The sequence below is a fragment of the Lepus europaeus genome, chromosome 14 (assembly GCF_033115175.1).
Source record: "Lepus europaeus isolate LE1 chromosome 14, mLepTim1.pri, whole genome shotgun sequence".
In the NCBI taxonomy this organism is placed as follows: Eukaryota; Metazoa; Chordata; class Mammalia; order Lagomorpha; family Leporidae; genus Lepus; species Lepus europaeus.
Genome location: NC_084840.1, coordinates 21,039,558 through 21,058,786, shown reverse-complemented (window position 1 = coordinate 21,058,786; position 19,229 = coordinate 21,039,558). Strand labels below are relative to the sequence as shown.

Below are 19,229 nucleotides of genomic sequence, written 5' to 3'. Positions count from 1 at the left end.
GGTCACCGAGTCAGCTCCGCCCCGGGTTGTCGAAGCCCAGAGCAGAGTTGAGGGGCGGGATTAAGAGGGAACGGACAACCAAACCCAAACTCTTGAGAGGAGGCTCGACCAATTGGACCGCGGAAGAGGGGCGGGGCGTTGCGGGGAATTTTAACCAATAGAGAGTAGAGCCTGGCGGGAGCTGTAGAACAACTTCCAATAAGAAGCGGGAAGGGCGTGTCTCGGTCCTTAACACCAGGGCGGGAGCAGGGTTTGCCGAACCTCCCGAAGCCGACCAATGAGGCGGGAGGCGGAACCACGATCGCCCTACCAGAAATCCGAGCTGATCCCGGCACCGTTACTGGGGCGGGGCGTGCGGCCTCCACGCCCCTGAGCTCGGATCAGGGGGCCTTCCAATGCGGGACGTGGGCGAACTCCAGCTCCGCCAATCGGTGCGCTGCGCTGGCAATTCAAACTGACAGCCGGTTGGAAACGCAGAGAAGGCGGAAGAAGTAGCCCAACGCGGCGTGTTCGGTGACAGATCCCAGCGTAGACCGAGCCCAGAAAGAGACCTCCGCCCCGCGCCGCGGACCGCGCCTCTCTCTGGGGGAGCGGCCGCTCCGGGAGGGAACCTGAGGAAAACGCGCGGGGTTCCCGGCAGCTGAGGGCAAGGGCTGCCCGGACAGGGGCCCTCGCGCGGGCTGAGCCGGGGGCTGAGGGGAACCGAGGCGGGGCCCGCGGGGAAGCCGAGGGGGTTCCGAATCCCGGGAAGCGGACGCGATCCGTGAGAGGGGCTTCATGCTGGGCCAGGGCGAAGGCTGAGGCGATTCCTGACGGGAGCACCCCGTGAGCCTGCAGAGAGGGCGAGCCGTGGAGGGGTGCCCTGCGGACCCCACTCCCTTGCTGCTGTCCGCCCCCGGGAAAACAGCAAAGGACTCCCCCGCCGCCCACCTTCAGGACCCGCGACTTGATTTTTCCTCCGTCCGGGGCGGTGGCTGTGGGTAGGGAGGGCTGCGCTCTGGAGCCGGCCCTCCGAGCCGCACACCTGCTCCCGCTCGGGCCGCCATGACCACCGGCAGCTGCAGCTTCGAGGACCGCTGCGTGTCGGTGCTGTGCTGCAGGTTCTGCCAGCAGGTGCTCAGCTCCCGGGGGATGAAGGCCGTTCTGCTGGCCGACACCGAGATCGACCTTTTCTCCACGGACATCCCACCTACCAAGTAAGTGCGGCGGGCGGCGGGGCCTCCACACCGCGGAGGGCGCGCCTGGCCTCTCTGCTCACCGTGTCCGTGTCCCGACCACTCCCCACCGGCTGAGGACGCCCTCGGGGTATCCACGAGGGCAGAGCTTGTAGTCTGGCCAAAGCGCTCTGATGATGTAATCGATCATCAGTGCTCGGGGTTCTGATAGCCACGTGACCGCGGGGCCCTCCAGTTGGATCCCTGAATCAGGTCCCTGACCTAAACTCTGGGTCAATTCAAGCAAGATTTTCTGGGTTTTTTTTTAGAGGAGAGGTCGTTTAAGTATTTTGGTTTTTGTCCATAAAGTTTTCTCCCACAAAACAAAATCCGTTTTCCAACATGATTTGCAATTGGTATGTTGAATCTGAACCATTGTTTATTGAATTCAATAATTTTTCCAAAGAGAGAGAGAGATTGAGAATTAAACAGCTTTTTATGGGTGGAAAAATTGAGACTTGGCCTTAAAGTAATCCCTTTCTCCTTCAAAGCCTGTTTGGGATATTATACCTTTTATTTGCATAATTGAACCCTTTTAAAATCTGGTTTCAGCCAATGCCCACTTCTGAATGTAGAGTCCTTAAGAATTTGCTTTCTGTTTAATAAAACAGCCATTTTTATTTGACTCAAATATACATGTTTGTAGCTCAAACGGTACTTTTTTTAGATATAATCAACATATCTGTGCCCCACACGATTTTCAAGATTTAGTTCTTTATTGAAGTTTTGTTATTATAACTAAAATAATTATTCAAAATAAGAGTGAAAGCCGGCGCTGCGGCTCAATAGGCTAATCCTCCACCTGAGGCAACAGCACCCCGGGTTCTAGTCCCGGTTGGGGCGCCGGATTCTATCCCGGTTGCCCCTCTTCCAGGCCAGCTCTCTGCTATGGCCCAGGAAGGCAGTGGAGGATGGCCCAGGTCCTGGGGCCCTGCACCCGCATGGAAGACCAGGAGAAGCACCTGACTCCTGGCTTCGGATCAGCGCGATGCGCCAGCCACAACGGCCATTGGAGGGTGAACCAATGGCAAAAAGGAAGACCTTTCTCTGTCTCTCTCTCACTATCCACTCTGCCTGTCAAAAAAAAAAAAAAAAAGTTATAAAATATACCCAAGTAAAGCTATGGCCTTTACCTCCTTTGAAACCTTTTCTGAATTATCTTTAATATAGTTATGCCTAACAGCAAGCCAACAGTTCTAATTTGTTGCAGAGTTAAATGGGTTAATAGTTCAAGTTTGTGCTTAAAAAAACACTAAACAATAAATCAAAACCTACTGTTGCAAAAGTTCTATGATTTACTTCCAGTACTTTTTCCTTTTAGTACTACATACATATACAAATTTAAAATGTTAACCCATTCATCTTTGCAAAAGTTATGGTTAGTAATAAGGCAGTCACAGAAAAGCTCAGATAAGGGAATTCTTATAGGTTAGAGCAGAGTTTAGAATCAGATATTTTCTATTGTCTCCTTTGAAGGAGTTATAATCAAGATGTGTATGAATCAGTGACCACAAATTAATTTTTAAACAGAAGGAAGGTTTGCCAGACATTTAGTGTAAGCTCAAAATATTAAATGATTCTTACAAAATATATTATAGCTCTACTTTAGAATCTCTTTCGGTACTTTGGAACTACAAAGTATATGCTAAATCACAATTAAATGTACATTTGGTGGTAAGAATGTGGAGAAATTGGAACCCTGATGTACTATGAGAATGTACAATGATATAGCAATTATGGAAAATAGTATGGTGATTTCTCAAAAATATTAATGATGCAATTACTATATGATTTTAGCACTTGCACGTTTGGGTATATATCCAAAAGAATTCAAATCAAGATCTTTTCTCTTTTTAAGAAAAGTATATATTTTAATTTTATTTGGGAGACAGAGATCTTCCATCTGCTGGTCCACTCACAATGCCTGCAACAGCCAGGACTGAGCCAGACTGAAGCTAGGATACCAGAACTCAATCCAGTTCTTCCCTGTGGGTTGCAGGAGCCTATGTACTTGAGCCATCACCTGTTGCCTCTCAAGGTATAAACATTAGTAGGAAGCTGGGTCCAAAGCAGAGGAGCCAGAACTTGGACCAGGCAGTGTCTCAAAGTACAACTTAACCACTGCACCAAACACCAGCCCCTGACAACGGGATCTTGAAGAGACACTTGCACATCCATAGTCATTGCAATAGCCAAGGGGTAGGGTAGACGCAATCAAAATGCCCATCAACTGGACAAATAAATGGAAGAACAAATTGTGATGTACATATAATAGTATATTTATTCAGCTTTAAAAAGAAAATTTTGTTACACGCTACACTATGGATGCTAAGTGAAATAAACTAGTCACAGAAAGACACGTACTAAATGGTTTCACTTATATGAGGTATCTACAAGAGTCAAATTCACAGAAATAGAAAGCAACATGGTGGTGACCAGGAACCTAAGGAAAGGGAAATAGGGATTTGTTTTTGAATAAGTATAGAGTTTCAGTTTTACAAGATAAAAAAGATCTGAAAAAATCATTGTAAAATAACATGACTGCATTTAACAATTCTGAACTGTATACTTAAAAATAGTTACAATGAGGGCTGATGTTGTGGTAAAGTGGGTTAAGCCACCACTTTCAGTGACGACATCCCATATCGGAGTGCCAGTTCAAGTCCTGGCTGTTATGCTTCTAATCGGGCTCCCTGCTAATGTGCCTGGGAAGGGACCAGAAGGTGACCCGAGTACTTGGGCCCCTGCTACCCTCGTGAGAGATCAAGATGAGTTCTTGTCTCCCAGCTTCAGATGTTTGCAGCCATCTGGGTAGTGAACCAGCAGATGAAAAATCTCTCTCTCTCTCAATAAATAAATACATTTTAAAGGAAATGATTACAATGGTAAATGTTGTGTTTTTGCCAAAATTATTGTTTTCTTGAAGCTCATTTGACTGTCTCTAATCCTTTCCATCCCCAGTGCAGTAGACTTCATTGGAAGAAGCTATTTCACCGAAATCTGCAAATGTAAACTGAAGGACATCGCATGTTTAAAATGGTAATTTGTGGCAATGTTCCAGACAGCCCTGGGTTTGGAAGATGGATGTTGGCACAAAAGCATAGAGAAAGGTTCAGTGGGCTGCAGCAAGCACTGATATAACCCATGCAATGAGCCGTTGAAAAACCATTTGTTACTTTGAGCTATTTTTTAAAGAGTCTGTGGGACTTCACATTTGTATATGATTTTGTAATTTTTCAAAGTGCACTCACAGGTATCTGCTTTAATTTTCAGAACACGACAGTGTAGTCTAGGGTGAAAAATACCTGGGCTTATAGTCGTAAAAGTGAGACTTGAGCCCAAGTTTTACCCCTTTTCATGTGATCCTCAGTAAGCTCCTTAAACTTTAAACCTCCAAACCTCTGTTTTCTTGTTTAATTTCTTCTTTATGAAATGTTTATTTTTATCTATTTGTAAGGCAGAGCAAGAGAGAGAGATCTTCCATCTGCTTGTTCACTCCCCAAATGTCCACAACGACCAGGGCTGGGCCAAGCCAAAACAAGAGCCTAGAACTCCATCTGTTCTCCCATGTGGGTGGCAAGGGCCCAAGCACTTGAGCTATCATCTGCTGCCTCCTAGGCCACATTAGCAGGAAGCTGGATTGGGAGCAGAGGGGCCAGGACTCAAACCAGGTAGTCCAATATGGAATGTGGGTACCCTTGGAGGCAGTGTCCCAAGGATGTGGCCACAACACAATGCCCACCTCTCCTTATTTAATTTATATCTTCTGTAAATATGTCTTTTGTATTTATGTTATAAAATTGTGAGGATGAAATGAATTATGATTGTTAAAAGGACTAATGAACTATAAATTACATGACATATAAGAGCTATTGTTATCTTTTCCCAGGTAGATCTGTGTTATTCCTATTTTTTTAAAAGATTTATTTATTTATTTGCAAGTCAGAGTTACACAGAGAGAGAAAGAGAGAGAGAGAGGTCTTCCATCTGATGGTTCACTCCCCAGTTGGCCACAACGGCCAGAGCTGCTTCGATCCGAAGCCAGGAGCTGGGAGCTTCTTCCAGGTCTCCCACGCAGATGCAGGGGCCCATGGACTTGAACCATCTTCCACTGCTTTCCCAGGCCATAGCAGAGAGCTGGATCAGAAGTGGAGCAGCTATGTCTCGAACTGGCGCCCATATGGGATGCTGGCGCCTCAGGCCAGGGTGTTAACCCACTGCGCCACAGCATCGGCCCCACTATTCCTATTTTTAGGAGAAGAAAATTGTGATTTTTCTCATTTAAATAATATTTGGATTATAAATTATAATTCTTGTGATTGAAGTCAGCAAACTCTTCTTATGGGCTTATGACTATTTGACTTCATTCATTCACGCTATATTTATATCAAGGGACTACAATGTGCTAGGGACTAGAAACACAACAACAAACAAAATTCAGTCACTGGCCTTTGGGCATCATATTCTAGTGGGAAAATAACCAATAAATAAGATATTTGAATAAATAAGGTATTTAATATGGTGGGAAGTACCCCAAAGGAAATAATAATAATATATGACAGAGAAAATAGAAATTGGGAAAGTGGATGTTAGCTATTTGAGATACTGTGGTCAGGGACGTCTTCTCGTAAAGAGGTAGTATTGCAGTTAAGTCTGAAAAGATGAGAAGGAGCTAGAGGGAGAGTGCTCTAGGCATGAACAAATGAAAGGACCCATGACAAGTTGCTTAACATGTCCAAAGGATCAAAGGGAGTGGGTGTTTGGCCTAGTGGTTAAGACCCCCACTTGGGACACCTGCATCTCCTACCAGACTGCCTAAGTTGGATTCCTAGCTCCTCCTCTGATTCCAGCTGCTGGTTAATTTGTACCCTGGGAGGGAGCCAGTGATTTTTCAAGTACTTGTATCCCTGCCACCCACATGGGAAACCCAATTAAACTCTCAGCCTTGGCCTGATCCTGCCTTGCCTGTTGGCTGGCATTTGGGGTGAGCCAGCAGATGGAAGATCTCTGTCTCTCTGCCTTTCAAATAAAAATAAATGAGTAAATGGAGTAAAAAGATGATGGCTGGTGTGGTTGTGACATAGTCACAGGAGAGGAGGGCATGAGTAGGTTAAAGATAGAGCCAGAACCCAGATACTCACAGCAGTGTTGCACAATAGAAATACACAAGCCACATAGATAATTTAAAAATTTTCTAGTAGTAATAGTTTGAAAAGTAAAAAGAAACAGGTGAAGTTAATTTTAATCATATATTTTATGTAACCCAATATATCCAACATGTCATTTCAACATATAACCAACACAAGTTATTAGTGAAATATTTTACATTCTATTTTTCTGTCCTTAGTCTTTGAAATTTGGTGTGTGTTTTACAGCACATCTCAATTCTGGCCAGCTTCATTTCAAGTGCTCAGTAGCTACTTGTGGCTAGTGGCTATTATTTTAGACAGCACAGATCTAGACCTTGTTATAGAGGGCTTTTTACTATTATTACTATTATTTTTAATTTTTCTACAAAAGATTTATTTTTTGGAAGACAGAGGAAGAGAGAGAGAGAGAGAGATGGCTTCCATCCACTCCACTCCCCAAATGGCTGCAGTAGCCCAGGCTGGGCCAGGCAGAAGCCAGGAACCAGGAACTCCGTCCAGGTCTCCCACATGGGTGGCAGGGACCCAAGCACTCAGACCTTCATCCATTGCCCTCACAGGCACATTAGCAGGCGGCTGTATCTGAAGCCGAGGAGTCAGCACTCCAGTGGGCACTCTGATATGGGTTGCTGGCATTGTTTGCAAGTAGAGGCTTAACCCACTGCACTACAACACCATCCCAGGGCCTTTAATTAACAGGTGAACAGAGGCCAGGCGAAATTTAAGCCATCATTAAGTCATCAGCTCTTGTAAAGAATCAAAATACTTAGTTTCCTAGGAACAAGATAACCGGGTAGCAATGGGGCATACTCTTCTGGGGGTGAAGTTACAAGGAAGCTGTAGGTCACAGTAAAGGCTGCAATGTTGATTTTACTTTCCTGTCCCCTCCTTTCCTTATGGCAGCTCTGTGTGTCTGAACCTTTCCCAGGCTCACATTGTAAGGCAAAGTGGGTTTTTCTTGGAAGTGCCAGTATTTTTTAAAGCACGATCCCAGTACCACCAATATAAAAATCATTGGATTCAGGGTAAAAATGTTGATTGGGGTGGCCTGCCTAAGAAATGCTAAACTTGGGGCCAGCACTGTGGCATAGAGGGTAAAGCCGCCACCTGTAGTGCCAGCATCCTATATGGGTGCTGGTCAAGTCCTGGCTGCTCCACTTCTGATCCAGCTCTTTGCTAAGGCCTGGAAAAGCAGTGGAAGATGGCCCAAGTCCTTGGGCCCCTGTACCCATGTAGGAAGACCCAGAGGAAGCTCCTGGCTCCTGGCTTCAGATTGGCACAGCTCTGGCCATTGCAGCCAATTGGGGAGTGAACCATCAGATGGAAGACCTCTCTCTCTCTCTCTCTTTCTCTCTCTGCCTCTCCTTCTCTCTGTGTGTAACTCTGACTTTCAAATAGATAAATCTTTTTTTTTTTTTTTTTTTTTTTTTTTGGACAGGCAGAGTGGACAGTAGAGGGAGACAGAGAGAAAGGTCTTCCTTTTTGCCGTTGGTTCACCCTCCAATGGCCGCCGCAGCCTGTGCGCTGCGGCCGGCGCACTGCGCTGTTCCGATGGCAGGAGCCAGGTGCTACTCCTGGTCTCCCATGGGGTGCAGGGCCCAAGAACTTGGGCCATCCTCCACTGCACTCCAAATAAATAAATCTTCATAAAAAAAAGAAATGCTAACCTCCCCAGTTTTTTTTTTTTTTTTAAGATTTATTTATTTATTTATTTATCTGAAACAGCAATATAGAAAAGAGGGAGAGTCAGAAAGAGGTCTTCTATCCACTGGTTTACTTCCCAAATGGCCTCAACAGCCCAGGCTGGGCCAGGCTAAAACCAGAAGCTAGGAATTCCATCCTGGTTTCCCATGTGAGTGCCAGCAACCCAAGCACTTGAGCCAATCTCCTGCTGCCCTCACAGGCATATTAGCAGGAAGCTAGATAGAAAGCAGAGTAACTGCTACTCCAACTGTGCACTCCAAGGTGGATGCTGTGATATAAGCAGCGGCTTAACCCACTGGGCCACAATGAGAGTTTCTGGAAGATGATCTTCTTCTTCTTCTTCTTCTTCTTCTTCTTCTTCTTCTTCTTCTTCTTCTTTTATTTTAACTTTTGGCCAGTGGAAAACCACTAATGGGAGTTTAACAAGGGAACAAAATAATCTTATTTATCCCCATTAGAGTGTTAGCTCCCTGAGAACCAGGGCTTCATTTTATCCATTGCTGGATTCTAAGCACCCAGAACAACTCCTGACAAATAGTAGATGCTCACTGAACATTAGTTGAGTGGGTGAAAGAATGGAGAAAGAAATGAATACAGGTGCTACTTAAAGCAGGATTTACTCTTGCACTATAATCTTCCAAGAACAGCTCTTGTTTTCATTTGGTTGCCTTTCAAGCAGGTTATAATGAGACAGTATATTTTAGGTGAGCTGGTACCTTTTATAATACTCTTTATAGGGTCTCACAAAAGTGGCTGACTCCCACATCTAACAGGATTAGACCAAGTTATAATAAGAATTTTTACAACTCAAGGTAAAGGCAGTTCATGTTGCTATTTTAACAAAAATACAAAAAACATGGCTGATACGTTTTCTCTATATAATATGTGACTGGTAAAAAAAAAATTGTTAAGCAGAGAGGTACTTATATTCAGCTGGATAATGCTGAAGACAGTAAAAAACTTTTTCAACTTTCTCTAGAGGCTGTGGATTTGCTTTATTTCTGAATTCCTTCAAAAACACTGCAACTAAAATTAGAGCATCCAGCCTGTGTTTGGTGTACAGGGACTCATGCTGTCTTCCTACTCCTCCATCTGTTGAAATAGTTATTGGCTTAGAACTAGAACATTTAAGAACCCAACTTGTCACAGTCCTGGGGATAGTGTAAACTTTTACCCTCAGGTTTGAGTTTATTTAATATATTTTGTCCGTACAAAACAGCAATTTTGGGTGCTTTACAGAGCAAATCACAACTTTTCAGCATCCAGAAGCTAACCTGTGGAGGCAGAACAAATAAAATATTACTAGCAAAGAAATGTGAGACTGTTAGTATTATTTCACTTCATGGAAAGACTATTTTCCCATTTGATGGCAGAGTGGCAGCCAATATCAGAGTAACTCTTAGCCCAGCAATGGAGGTGGTTTGCAGTAAGTGAGGTCATAATTATATGGTCTATTTACCTGAGTACCTAAAAATGCTTATATGCCCAGGCATCGCATGCCATCTCATAACGTTTACTGTCTTTCTCAGTGGAAACATTGTAGGCTATCATGTGATCGTTCCATGTAGTTCCTGTCTCCTTTCTTGCAACAATGGACACTTCTGGATGTTTCACAGCCAAGCCGTCTATGATATTAACAGACTGGACTCCACAGGTAAGAACGATTGACTTACACATTCAAAGATGTTTCTCTATCAATACCTGAGTGAAAATCCCAAGAGATCATTTCAGGATTCCTCCAAGGCCTTTTTAACTAGATTGGATCAGCCAGAGTGAAACTTTAATCCGTTTTCCTGAAATGTTCACTTATGAAAAACAAATTTCATGGCCATTTCTACGTTCATCATTGTATTTAAAAGGCCTCAAACTTTGTTGGATTTTTTATTTTTGAAATTAATATCTTAATAGCCTTAAGTTGTTACCTTGATACATATTCTGACCCCAGAGAAGTCTCAGGGCTACAGAGACACAAGAAGAGCTCCTGTCTACCAGTTTACTCCCCAGTGCCCACAATAGCCAACAGCCAGAGCAGGGCCTGGGCCACAACCAGGGGCCAGGAACTCAATCCAGTTCTGCCATGAGGGTGGCAAGAACTCAATCACTTGAGCCATCACTACTGCCTCCCAGGGTCTACAATGTGCAAAGCAGGAATAAGGAACCAGAGCCTAAAATTGAACCCAGATACTCCACTGCAGGGCGAGGATGTCTTAACTACTATGTAAAATGGAGATTCAGTTTGATAGTGAAGTATTCATGGATGTGTATGTGTGTGTAAGAAAGGGAGGGAGAAGAGGATGGAATAGTGGAGGTTAGGAGGGAGGTTTAGGTAACCTCTCTATGTGGTGGTGCTTTATAATAAAAGTAGATATTTTGATGCCTAAATTAATGAATTATGCTAGAATTTTGGTCAAGGGAAATATTTTTAAAAATATACTCATCATTTTGATAAGAAAATATACTTGGCAAGTTTTTGGCCAAGTGGTTAAGATGCCATTTGGGGTGCCTGCGTTCCATATCAGTATACCTGAGTTCAAGTCCCAGCTTCATTTCCAATTCCAGCTTCCTGCTAATGCACCCCATGAGAGGCAGCAGGGGATGGCTCAAGTATTTGGGTCCCTGACACCCACATAGAAGATTCAGACAGAATTCTTGGCGCAGCTCTCCTTATTTTGGGCATTTGGGGAATGAATCAACAGATGGAAGATCCTTTCTGTCTGTTTCTGTTTCTGTGTCTCCTTCTGTCCCTCTGCCTTTCAAATAAATAAATAAATAAATTTAAAAACAAAGAAAATGCACTCCCAATTCTTGAAGAGTATTTACATAATACTTCCTATATAGACTGGAGCCTTCTGTTTTGTTGTAGGACACATGTTCCCAATGCCTAATATCTATTTACATAACAGACCAAGTTGACTTTAAGGAACTTGACAATCTAAGTTGGCATTTATACCAGGTTTTAAATCTATGTTTTAGTCTTCTTTGGAACTTAAAATATATTCTTTTTAAAAAATATGACTCGCCTTCACACACCAAAAGATCATGAATTGCAAGCTGGGTTGTCAGTTCTTTAAACCCTCCAATTATGCTTGGATTTTTATAGACCATGATTCTTTTTTATAATCACCTGAGATTCAACTGTGGCTCTCAATCCATCATTTGGGGGTCTTAATTTAAGACCAGTATATCAAGAGGCCCATTTTCAAGCAAGGACTTAAGATGAATTTCCCTAAGTGGGATACAGGTTTCCTAATTTAGCTCTCTAGTTTTATATTTGTGTTGCTTATGGATACATTAAAGAAAGTTTCTGCTTTGATACTATTTTTCCTGCTTCATAAGATTCAAAACACAGGGTGGAGATTTTTCAATTTTGATTTACGTTTTAATATTGGTCAATTTTTCAAAGATAAAAGCCCAGCGCTGTTCCATTCACACTGAATCTAATCCATGAGAAACAGATGTATCGCAGGATTTCCTTCCTCCCTTCTTAACAGAGAAAGGAAGGTGCTGCTTCTGTCAGATCCAATCTCTTAGTTTATTTTTCCTCCTTTGAACCAATTGTACGGAGCTGCTCCGTGGCTTTGAGCATCAATTCCAAGAATGCTAAACTCTTCTTGTGTAGGGTGACTTAAAGCAAGATTTTCTAGATGCTTCCTATAAAAGAGACTTTCTCATGATATCACAACTGTCCTTGAATCACCTGGGTCTGTGGTACCCAAAGGATACACACATGCTTGGTAGAATTCTGGGGTGGTTTCAGACCCCAGGGTGGTCTGTGTGCCAGTCTGGCCTTCATATACCAACCTGATTTTATAGAACTTTCCTGAGGAGGCTGAGAGAACCTCAGCTCAGAGTCCCAGAATTGGCAAATACTTTCAAAAGCAAAATAGCTTCAGCTCTCCTCTTGCCTTTATGCATTCTCATTTTCATTTTATGTAACATAATACTGTATAGAAATAAAAATAAATGCACTAAATTTATGCATAGCAACATAATCCTCAAAAACAGAATGAGTGAAAAAAGCAAGTTAGACAAAAATATGTAGTTTAATACCCTTCTATACAAATTTAAATACTCAAAACAATAATATATTTTGCCTGTGGTTGCATACATTTGTGGTAAAGTAGTAAAACCATCTAGAGAGTACTGGTACTGGTAGAAATTAGATTCAAACCCAATCCCCAAACTCTGGTTTGCTCCATTCCATCATGGAGCTGGAGTGAGTATCCACAGCTGCTGAGTCCTCCTTGTGCCCACACAAGTGGACAGCTTGAGTTTTGCTTTTCATGTTGAATTTCATTGGCTCCCCTAGAGCTCAATTTTTTTCAATGTGATGCTTTTAAGTTAAAATACAGTATGTGCCCAGAATAAACCATCTCATTATCTTCTACCATATGTTTGGTCTTGTGCTATATAAGGGTACTTTGAAAAGTTCATAGAAAATGGAATTAAAAAATAAGTTTATTTTGGTGCAAAAAAAAAAATTTAAAATCTACTTTCTTGAGTATGCCGCTACTGGATTCTTCATAAGAAATCTCAATCCTTTCTCAATGAGATTGTAGATTATTATTTTGCTTATTGTATTAATTGCTGTGACCTGGTATTATTAAAGTTTACAGTTCTGGCTTGGAACCCTTTAGGTTGAAGCCCACCTATATCAGAGAAATGGCACCAGCCACGTCTTTCCTTCTTGAAGGATCAGAAAACTTATTCAGGACTTTCCCTATCCCTGCCAAAGAGGCACTTAATCTGAACAAATCTTGTGAGTTCTCCATTCTTAAAGGTCATTAAAGTAGATTAGAATGTCATTAGTGTAGAGTGACTCTGGCATAACGTAGGAGGAGGTAGGGTTTGAGTAAATGGACTGCTGAAATGCCTAAAGTTCTCAGATTCTAGAATTTAAGTCCTTACTTTAAAAGGCTTAAAGAATGTCCATGTCCTAGATGGATCACTTAGATAATTTTGTTTTCAGTAAATACAGTGGATGTACTTTTTGCTATACTGTTCTCTGCTAATACTATTGCTTATATTAGAATGTTAACATACAAAGTTTCACATGTCATGTTCTGAACTGCAACAGTGGTAACTTTATGACTTCTTGTTTTCAGGTGTAAACGCCCTGCTTTGGGGAAACTTGCCAGAGATAGAAGAGAGTACTGATGAAGATGTGTCAGATATCTCAGCTGAGGAGTGTATTAGATGAATGGAATTAGGATATGTAAGATTCTCATACTAACTGTTTACTATTTAAAATATATTAATGAGTCAACCTTAAAATTATTATTAAGGATTTGCCAGTGATTTCTTGGAAAACAAAAATTTATTTATTTGCTATCCCAAATTAGTTACCTCAGTTGAATTTCTGCCAATAAGATTTTCTTTTCTTCTACGTGTACTTCTTCGTTGCCCTCTGCGCCACCCCTCTGTGTCCTGAAGGTATATTAAATTCAGATAGGAAGAGATTCTGTACAAGTCACAGCTGCTTCCCCATCTAGAGAAGCTTTTCTTACAGCTTGAATCCAGGTACCATTACATTGCTGAATAAAGGGTATTAGTACCCACCTAGGTATCAGCCATGCATGTATGAAGCTCACCTGAGCATCACCAGGCCATTGGAAGCATGTGGCACAGTGGCACAATGTGAGCTTGGGATGCTCACATTCCATCTCCAGTGTCTGGACTGAATCCCAGCTCCTCCTCTTCCAATCCAGCTTCCTGCTAATAAGTACACCAGGAATCATCAGATGATGGCTCAAGTTTCTGGGTTCCTGCAGCCCGTGTGGGAAACACAGACTGGGTTCCAGGCTCCTGGCTTCAGTCTGGCCCAGCTCAGCCCTGGCTGTTGTCAACATGTGAGGAATGAACCAGCGATTGGAAGATCACTCTCCATCTCTCTGTCTGTCTTTCTGCTTCTCAGATAAAAACTGAAAATAAGTTAACTAAAAATTAAAAAAAAAAAAATAGGCAGCTAGGTTTCCATGGGTACTGGTGACCAAATGTTATATTGGGGATAACTGCTTTAAGATGGAGTAAGACTTTGTGACAATCAGCAAACAGGAGAAATTAAAAATTTTAAATACAGTTTGTGGAAGAATCCCCTTGAATCTTCAACATGACATTAGATACATGAGTTTATCAGAGAATTATCAGCAGATACTATTTACCAATGTTATTTATTTACATTCTTTTAAAGCCATTTTTTATATTATTGTATGAACACCAGATAAACCAACCCTCCGTCTTTAAGTTATCCCATTCTCTAGGGCTTTTTCTGTAAATAGCAAATTTTAGATGAATAGTCTCAATCTAATCCTTAAATAGGAAGAAAAATTTTGAAAGTGGTTTGCTTAAGTCATTGTACCTTATAGAGTTTGAGTTTCTCTTGATTTTGTGTTGTTTGGTGTTTGTTTTTTTTTGTTTGTTTGTTCGTTTTAAGATGCATTCAGAGCCACTCAGGAACAGGAAACTGGAATAGTGTTGAATTCTGGTTTTATGTGAAAGCTACAATGTATCTCTTTTAGGTAATATCTCAGTTGTATACATGTTGTCAATAGTGACACTAAAGCAGACTGAGTTATTGTTTTGTAAATAAAGTTTGTTCTAAAAATGATCGTCCCTTCCTTTAATCTCTACATACAATACACAGTATAAGGGCCAATGCTTATTGAGTGCTTAATGTGCCAGACACCACAATTCTAAGTGCTTTGCACATTTAACTCACCTAAGAGGTAGACACTGTTATTATTCGTTTTTTTTAACTGATAAGATAGTTGAGACATAGACAGGTTAAGCAACTTGTAGAAGGGTCACATAACCGGTTAGAGGTATGGCCTGGTTCAAACGCAGGCAGACAGAATGACTCCAGGACTCCCACTCCTCATCTTTATGCTGTACCCTTTGAGCACCTTCAGACGTGAATCAGTTATGATCTTAGTCGAGACATGTGCTGGTTCCCTACATGGTTATATACCCCGGGTGAGGGCAGAAGTCACTGATTTGAACGTTAAACAAACTCACTGGTCCTAGGGGAGAAGTGACCTGTAGGCATCATTTGTTGTAATGATGCCTACACAGGAAATGCTGTTACTAGCATGTGGAAAACCTTTCCAAAGGTCTTCCAAAGGAATGAGGGTGGAATGATTTGGCTTGGGATTTTTTTTTTTTCTTTAATCGCATTTAAATTTCTTCTGGAACAAGGTGGGCAATAATGGATACATGGTGGGGGAGGAAATGAGTTGATTCTGCATTATATACTTCTTCAGTTAAACTTGTTCCATTAGAGAAGAAAAGTGTAACCGTGGAGAATGCAACAAGTTTAAAATTCAAGAGTTCATCTGGTTTCTGTTCAGTGCAAGCCTTCAAAGGCCATGGTTGAACGAGGGGCTCTTTGAAGAACAAAAGCAAGGCAGAGGGGCACTGATTGACGCAAGGTCCAGTGGGATTGCACCCCAGCTGGAGAATATTCCCAAGTACTCACCCACCTCTGGCTAACTGCATCACGGAAAAGCTAATTTTAAGTAGAAAATGAGTTAATAAGGTTTTATCTAGAGAAATATATTCATGACGCCTCTTTTTAATAAAAGTAAATTGCATACATTCTGTTAAGACCAAAAGTGGGGCCTGGCACTGTGGTGTAGTAAAGCTGCTGCCTGCTGCACTGGCATCCCGTATGGGCACTGGTTGGAGTCCCAACTGCTCCACTTCCAACCCGGCTCCCTGCTAATGTGCCTTGGAAAGCGGTGGAGGATGGCCCCAGTGCTTGGCCCCCTCCCAACCATGAGGAACACTCAGGAGGAGCTCTGGGCTCTTGGCTTTGGACTGGTCCAACTCCAGCCATTGTGGCCATTTGGGGAGTGAACCAGCAGATGGAAGACCTCTCTCTCTCTCTCTCTCTCTCTCTCTCAATCTCCTTCTATCTCTCTGTAACTGCCTTTCAGGTAAATAAATAAATCTTTTTTTTAAAAAAAAAAAAGTATCGTGTGTGGATTTAACATACATTTTCTGGTCCCAGTGTATAATTCCTAGGCCTAGGAAAATCTATGTATGTTTTGGTCCTCTTAATTTTAGGATGTATTCAATAAGCCTATATTATTCTGTAGTGTGGCAAGAATTGCACAATGACATACTCACACTTGCTTTCAGGGAATATGCAGTGAGTTAGAGGTTAGAAGCCCATGAGTGCATCTCATTTACTGGGTCAAGTAATTTAACAAAAGCTGAATTGCTTTGACTCCCTAGATGAAAGAACCATCATTCTGAGTAGCTGGAAAGAGTGGGAGGTGAGAAAGCAATCCAGAAGAAATGACACTTGAGGCATTATACTTGTTTTTCCCTTGAAGCACAATTAGGAGTCTACCAGCTGGTGTAAGAGTTTTGGACAGAGAGAGAGAATAGTGTTAACAAATGAGAGATTAAAAGTATCTTCCACGGGGTGGACCGCAGATGAAGCTCTTACTTCCTGCTCCTCCGCTCCCAGTCCAGCTCCCTGCTAACGCTCCTGGGAAGGCAGCAGACAAGAATCCAAGTACTGGAGTCCTTGCTACCCGTGTGAAAGACAGGGATGGAGTTCCAAGCTGCTGGTCTCAGCCTGGCCCAGCTCCAGCTGTTGCAGGCATTTAAGGACTCAAACAGTGAGGGGAAGATCCCCCTCCCCGCTCTGCCTTTCAAAAAAATTAAATCTTTAAAGGTATCTTTCATCTTTCTTCGGGAAATTACAAGCAACCTCCCATGCCTTCCAAGATATGGAACAAGAATTAACTAGAACATGAAGCTAACAAGAAAGGTGAGTTTCACAACATGAAGAATATTCTAGGCCTTTATAAGTTTAGACTTGATCTGGTAGTGATGTGCAGTCATTCAAGATCTATGTGGCCGGCGCCGTGGCTTAACAGGCTAATCCTCCGCCTTGCGGCGCTGGCACACCGGGTTCTAGTCCCGGTTGGGGCGCCGGATTCTATCCCGGTGGCCCCTCTTCCATGCCAGCTCTCTGCTATGGCCCGGGAGTGCAGTGGAGGATGGCCCTAGTCCTTGGGCCCTGCACCCCATGGGAGACCAGGAGAAGCGCCTGGCTCCTGGCTTCAGATCAGCACGATGCGCTGGCTGCAGCGGCCATTGGAGGGTGAACCAACGGCAAAAAGGAAGACCTTTCTCTCTGTCTCTCTCTCTCACTATCCACTCTGCCTGTCCAAAAAAAAAAAAAAAAAAAAAAAGATTTATGCAAGAGAATAAAACAATCAGATTTAGTATGATAGCTCTGATGGTAAATTGTAATACAGTTTAGTTTTCACAACCTCCTTTCTTTGATGCACTTAACAACTCAACCATGGAAATTATATTTATGCCTTTACTCTAAGAACCCATGTAGTTCTTTAAATCCTCCTGAGTTTCATGGAAGCCCTGGTCTGCAGTGGGCACGGCCTTTGTTCCTCCCTTCCATTCGCCATTCCTGAAGTTCAAGGAGGGGGCACTGACTCATCAGCTCGCCCACCATGGTTCTCTCTGCGACTTTATCTTTTTCCTCAAGCCAGTTTCTCAACTTCAGACTCCGGCTCTGCTGAGGCATCTTGGGTGGGGCCTAATCTGAAAGCCGTAATATTTCACTCTGTGGCTCAGAAAACCAGATCCTTAAATATTAGTAATTAGGGAGATGACTGTGTGAAGAACTGCTCTTTTGACCCGTGAGTCACACGTGGCTGATTAAGAATAATCTCGATTGCTTTCCTTCACTGAGGAGGAAGTCACCATGTTGTGTAGACCGTGATACAGGAAGCAACAGACTTATCAGAAGGGGGGAGGTGGGGGAGGGGGAGACGTAGATCAAATCATCTTTCTTCAGTGGGGAATTACTCGGTGGAGGCTTTTCCTATTTTAACATTCATGCTTATAAAAGGAAATCATTTCCTTTTCTGCTTTTTTTTTTTTTAGCCTAAACCATAGCTTCTTTCTTGCCTGGTATTGAGTATATGCCAAATCTACCCTAAACTGCACAGATGGAAAAAATTAGTCTATGTCTGTGCTACCTCTGGGGCTGAATATTTTTAGTACTTAAATCTTGAGCTGAAGATTTTTTTTCTTCCAACACTCTCAAAGAATCATTTTATTGTCATCCAAAGAGCAAACTGCTTAAGATAAAAATTAACAGCATCATGCTTTTTGTTTGTCACTATAATTAATTGTGAACTTTCACATACACTTTAATTCAATTTTCAGAATAATCTTGGAAGCTATCATCCCCATTAAGAAAGAACCTCTGGCCGGCGCAGCAGCTCACTAGGCTAATCCTCCGCCTGCGGCGCCGGTGTCCCTGGTTTTAGTCCCGGTTGGGGCTCCGGATTCTGTCCCAGTTGCTCCTCTTCCAGTCCAGCTCTCTGCTGTGGCCCAGGAAGGCAGTGGAGGATGGCCCAAGTGCTTGGGCCCTGCACCTGCATGGGAGACCAGGAGGAGGCACTTGGCTCCTGGCTTTGGATCGGCCATTTGGGCAATGAACCAATGGAAGGAAGACTTTTCTCTCTGTATCGCTCTCTCACTGTTCCTGTCTAACTCTGCCTGTCAAGAAAAAAGAAAGAAAGGAAGAAAGGAAGAACCTCTTAGTCCCAACAGCCAAGAGTTAGAAAGATCTAAACATGAAACTAAATCTTCTCAAATTAGCTTAGGGTTCTCTTACCTCCCAAAATGACTCTAAACTGAGACCTGTTTTTACCTCATTACCTATAAAACTCAGGACAAATTTCTTTTGACTTTTGACCTCAAAGTACAGTTTAAATTGATCCATTCAACAAATATTTATTGAGTGCTTACTGTAAGCAAAATAGATGCAGGAAGACAGAACTAAAGAAGACACAGTCCCTACTGTCTAGTGACGGGTAGGGAAGAAAGTGGAGTAGCTCTTATTGAGGGTTTGCTGTGTGTCAGGCATTGTTCTAAGTGTGTTACACGCAACCCCAAACAGATCTAATTAGCTTCCTTGCCATACAGGCTAGGAAACAGACACACACAGGCTGAAGACCTTGCACACACAGCCTGTAAATGACAGCACTACAGATTTGGAGAGGCCAGAATTAATTCATTTAATAACTATGCTTCCTTTTTATATTGCAGTGAGGTTGTCTTCCATTCAGATAAAGTCAAGTTTTCCATTAGTAATCTTCCCATATACGTATTTCCCTAT

At 42.6% G+C, this 19,229-nt stretch overlaps 1 protein-coding gene across 1 annotated transcript; it reads left to right on the top strand.

Moving 5' to 3' along the window:
• The first annotated feature begins 303 nt into the window (after positions 1-303).
• On the top strand, positions 304-14,626 carry FAM72A (family with sequence similarity 72 member A). The gene is made up of 4 exons (XM_062210237.1): positions 304-1,196; positions 4,176-4,253; positions 9,595-9,719; positions 13,171-14,626. The coding sequence occupies exons 1-4, from the start codon at positions 1,045-1,047 to the stop codon at positions 13,263-13,265; spliced, it is 450 nt and encodes a 149-aa protein (XP_062066221.1). The 5' UTR covers positions 304-1,044; the 3' UTR covers positions 13,266-14,626.
• The last annotated feature ends 4,603 nt before the right edge of the window (positions 14,627-19,229 follow it).

Bases quoted from the DNA above. Each gene is read 5' to 3' on its own strand.
- FAM72A (XM_062210237.1), top strand. From the start codon at position 1,045: ATGACCACCGGCAGCTGCAGCTTCGAGGACCGCTGCGTGTCGGTGCTG. The intron at 4,254-9,594 runs GTAATTTGTGGC...TGTCTTTCTCAG, and splicing joins GACATCGCATGTTTAAAATG to TGGAAACATTGTAGGCTATC. The intron at 9,720-13,170 runs GTAAGAACGATT...TCTTGTTTTCAG, and splicing joins TAACAGACTGGACTCCACAG to GTGTAAACGCCCTGCTTTGG.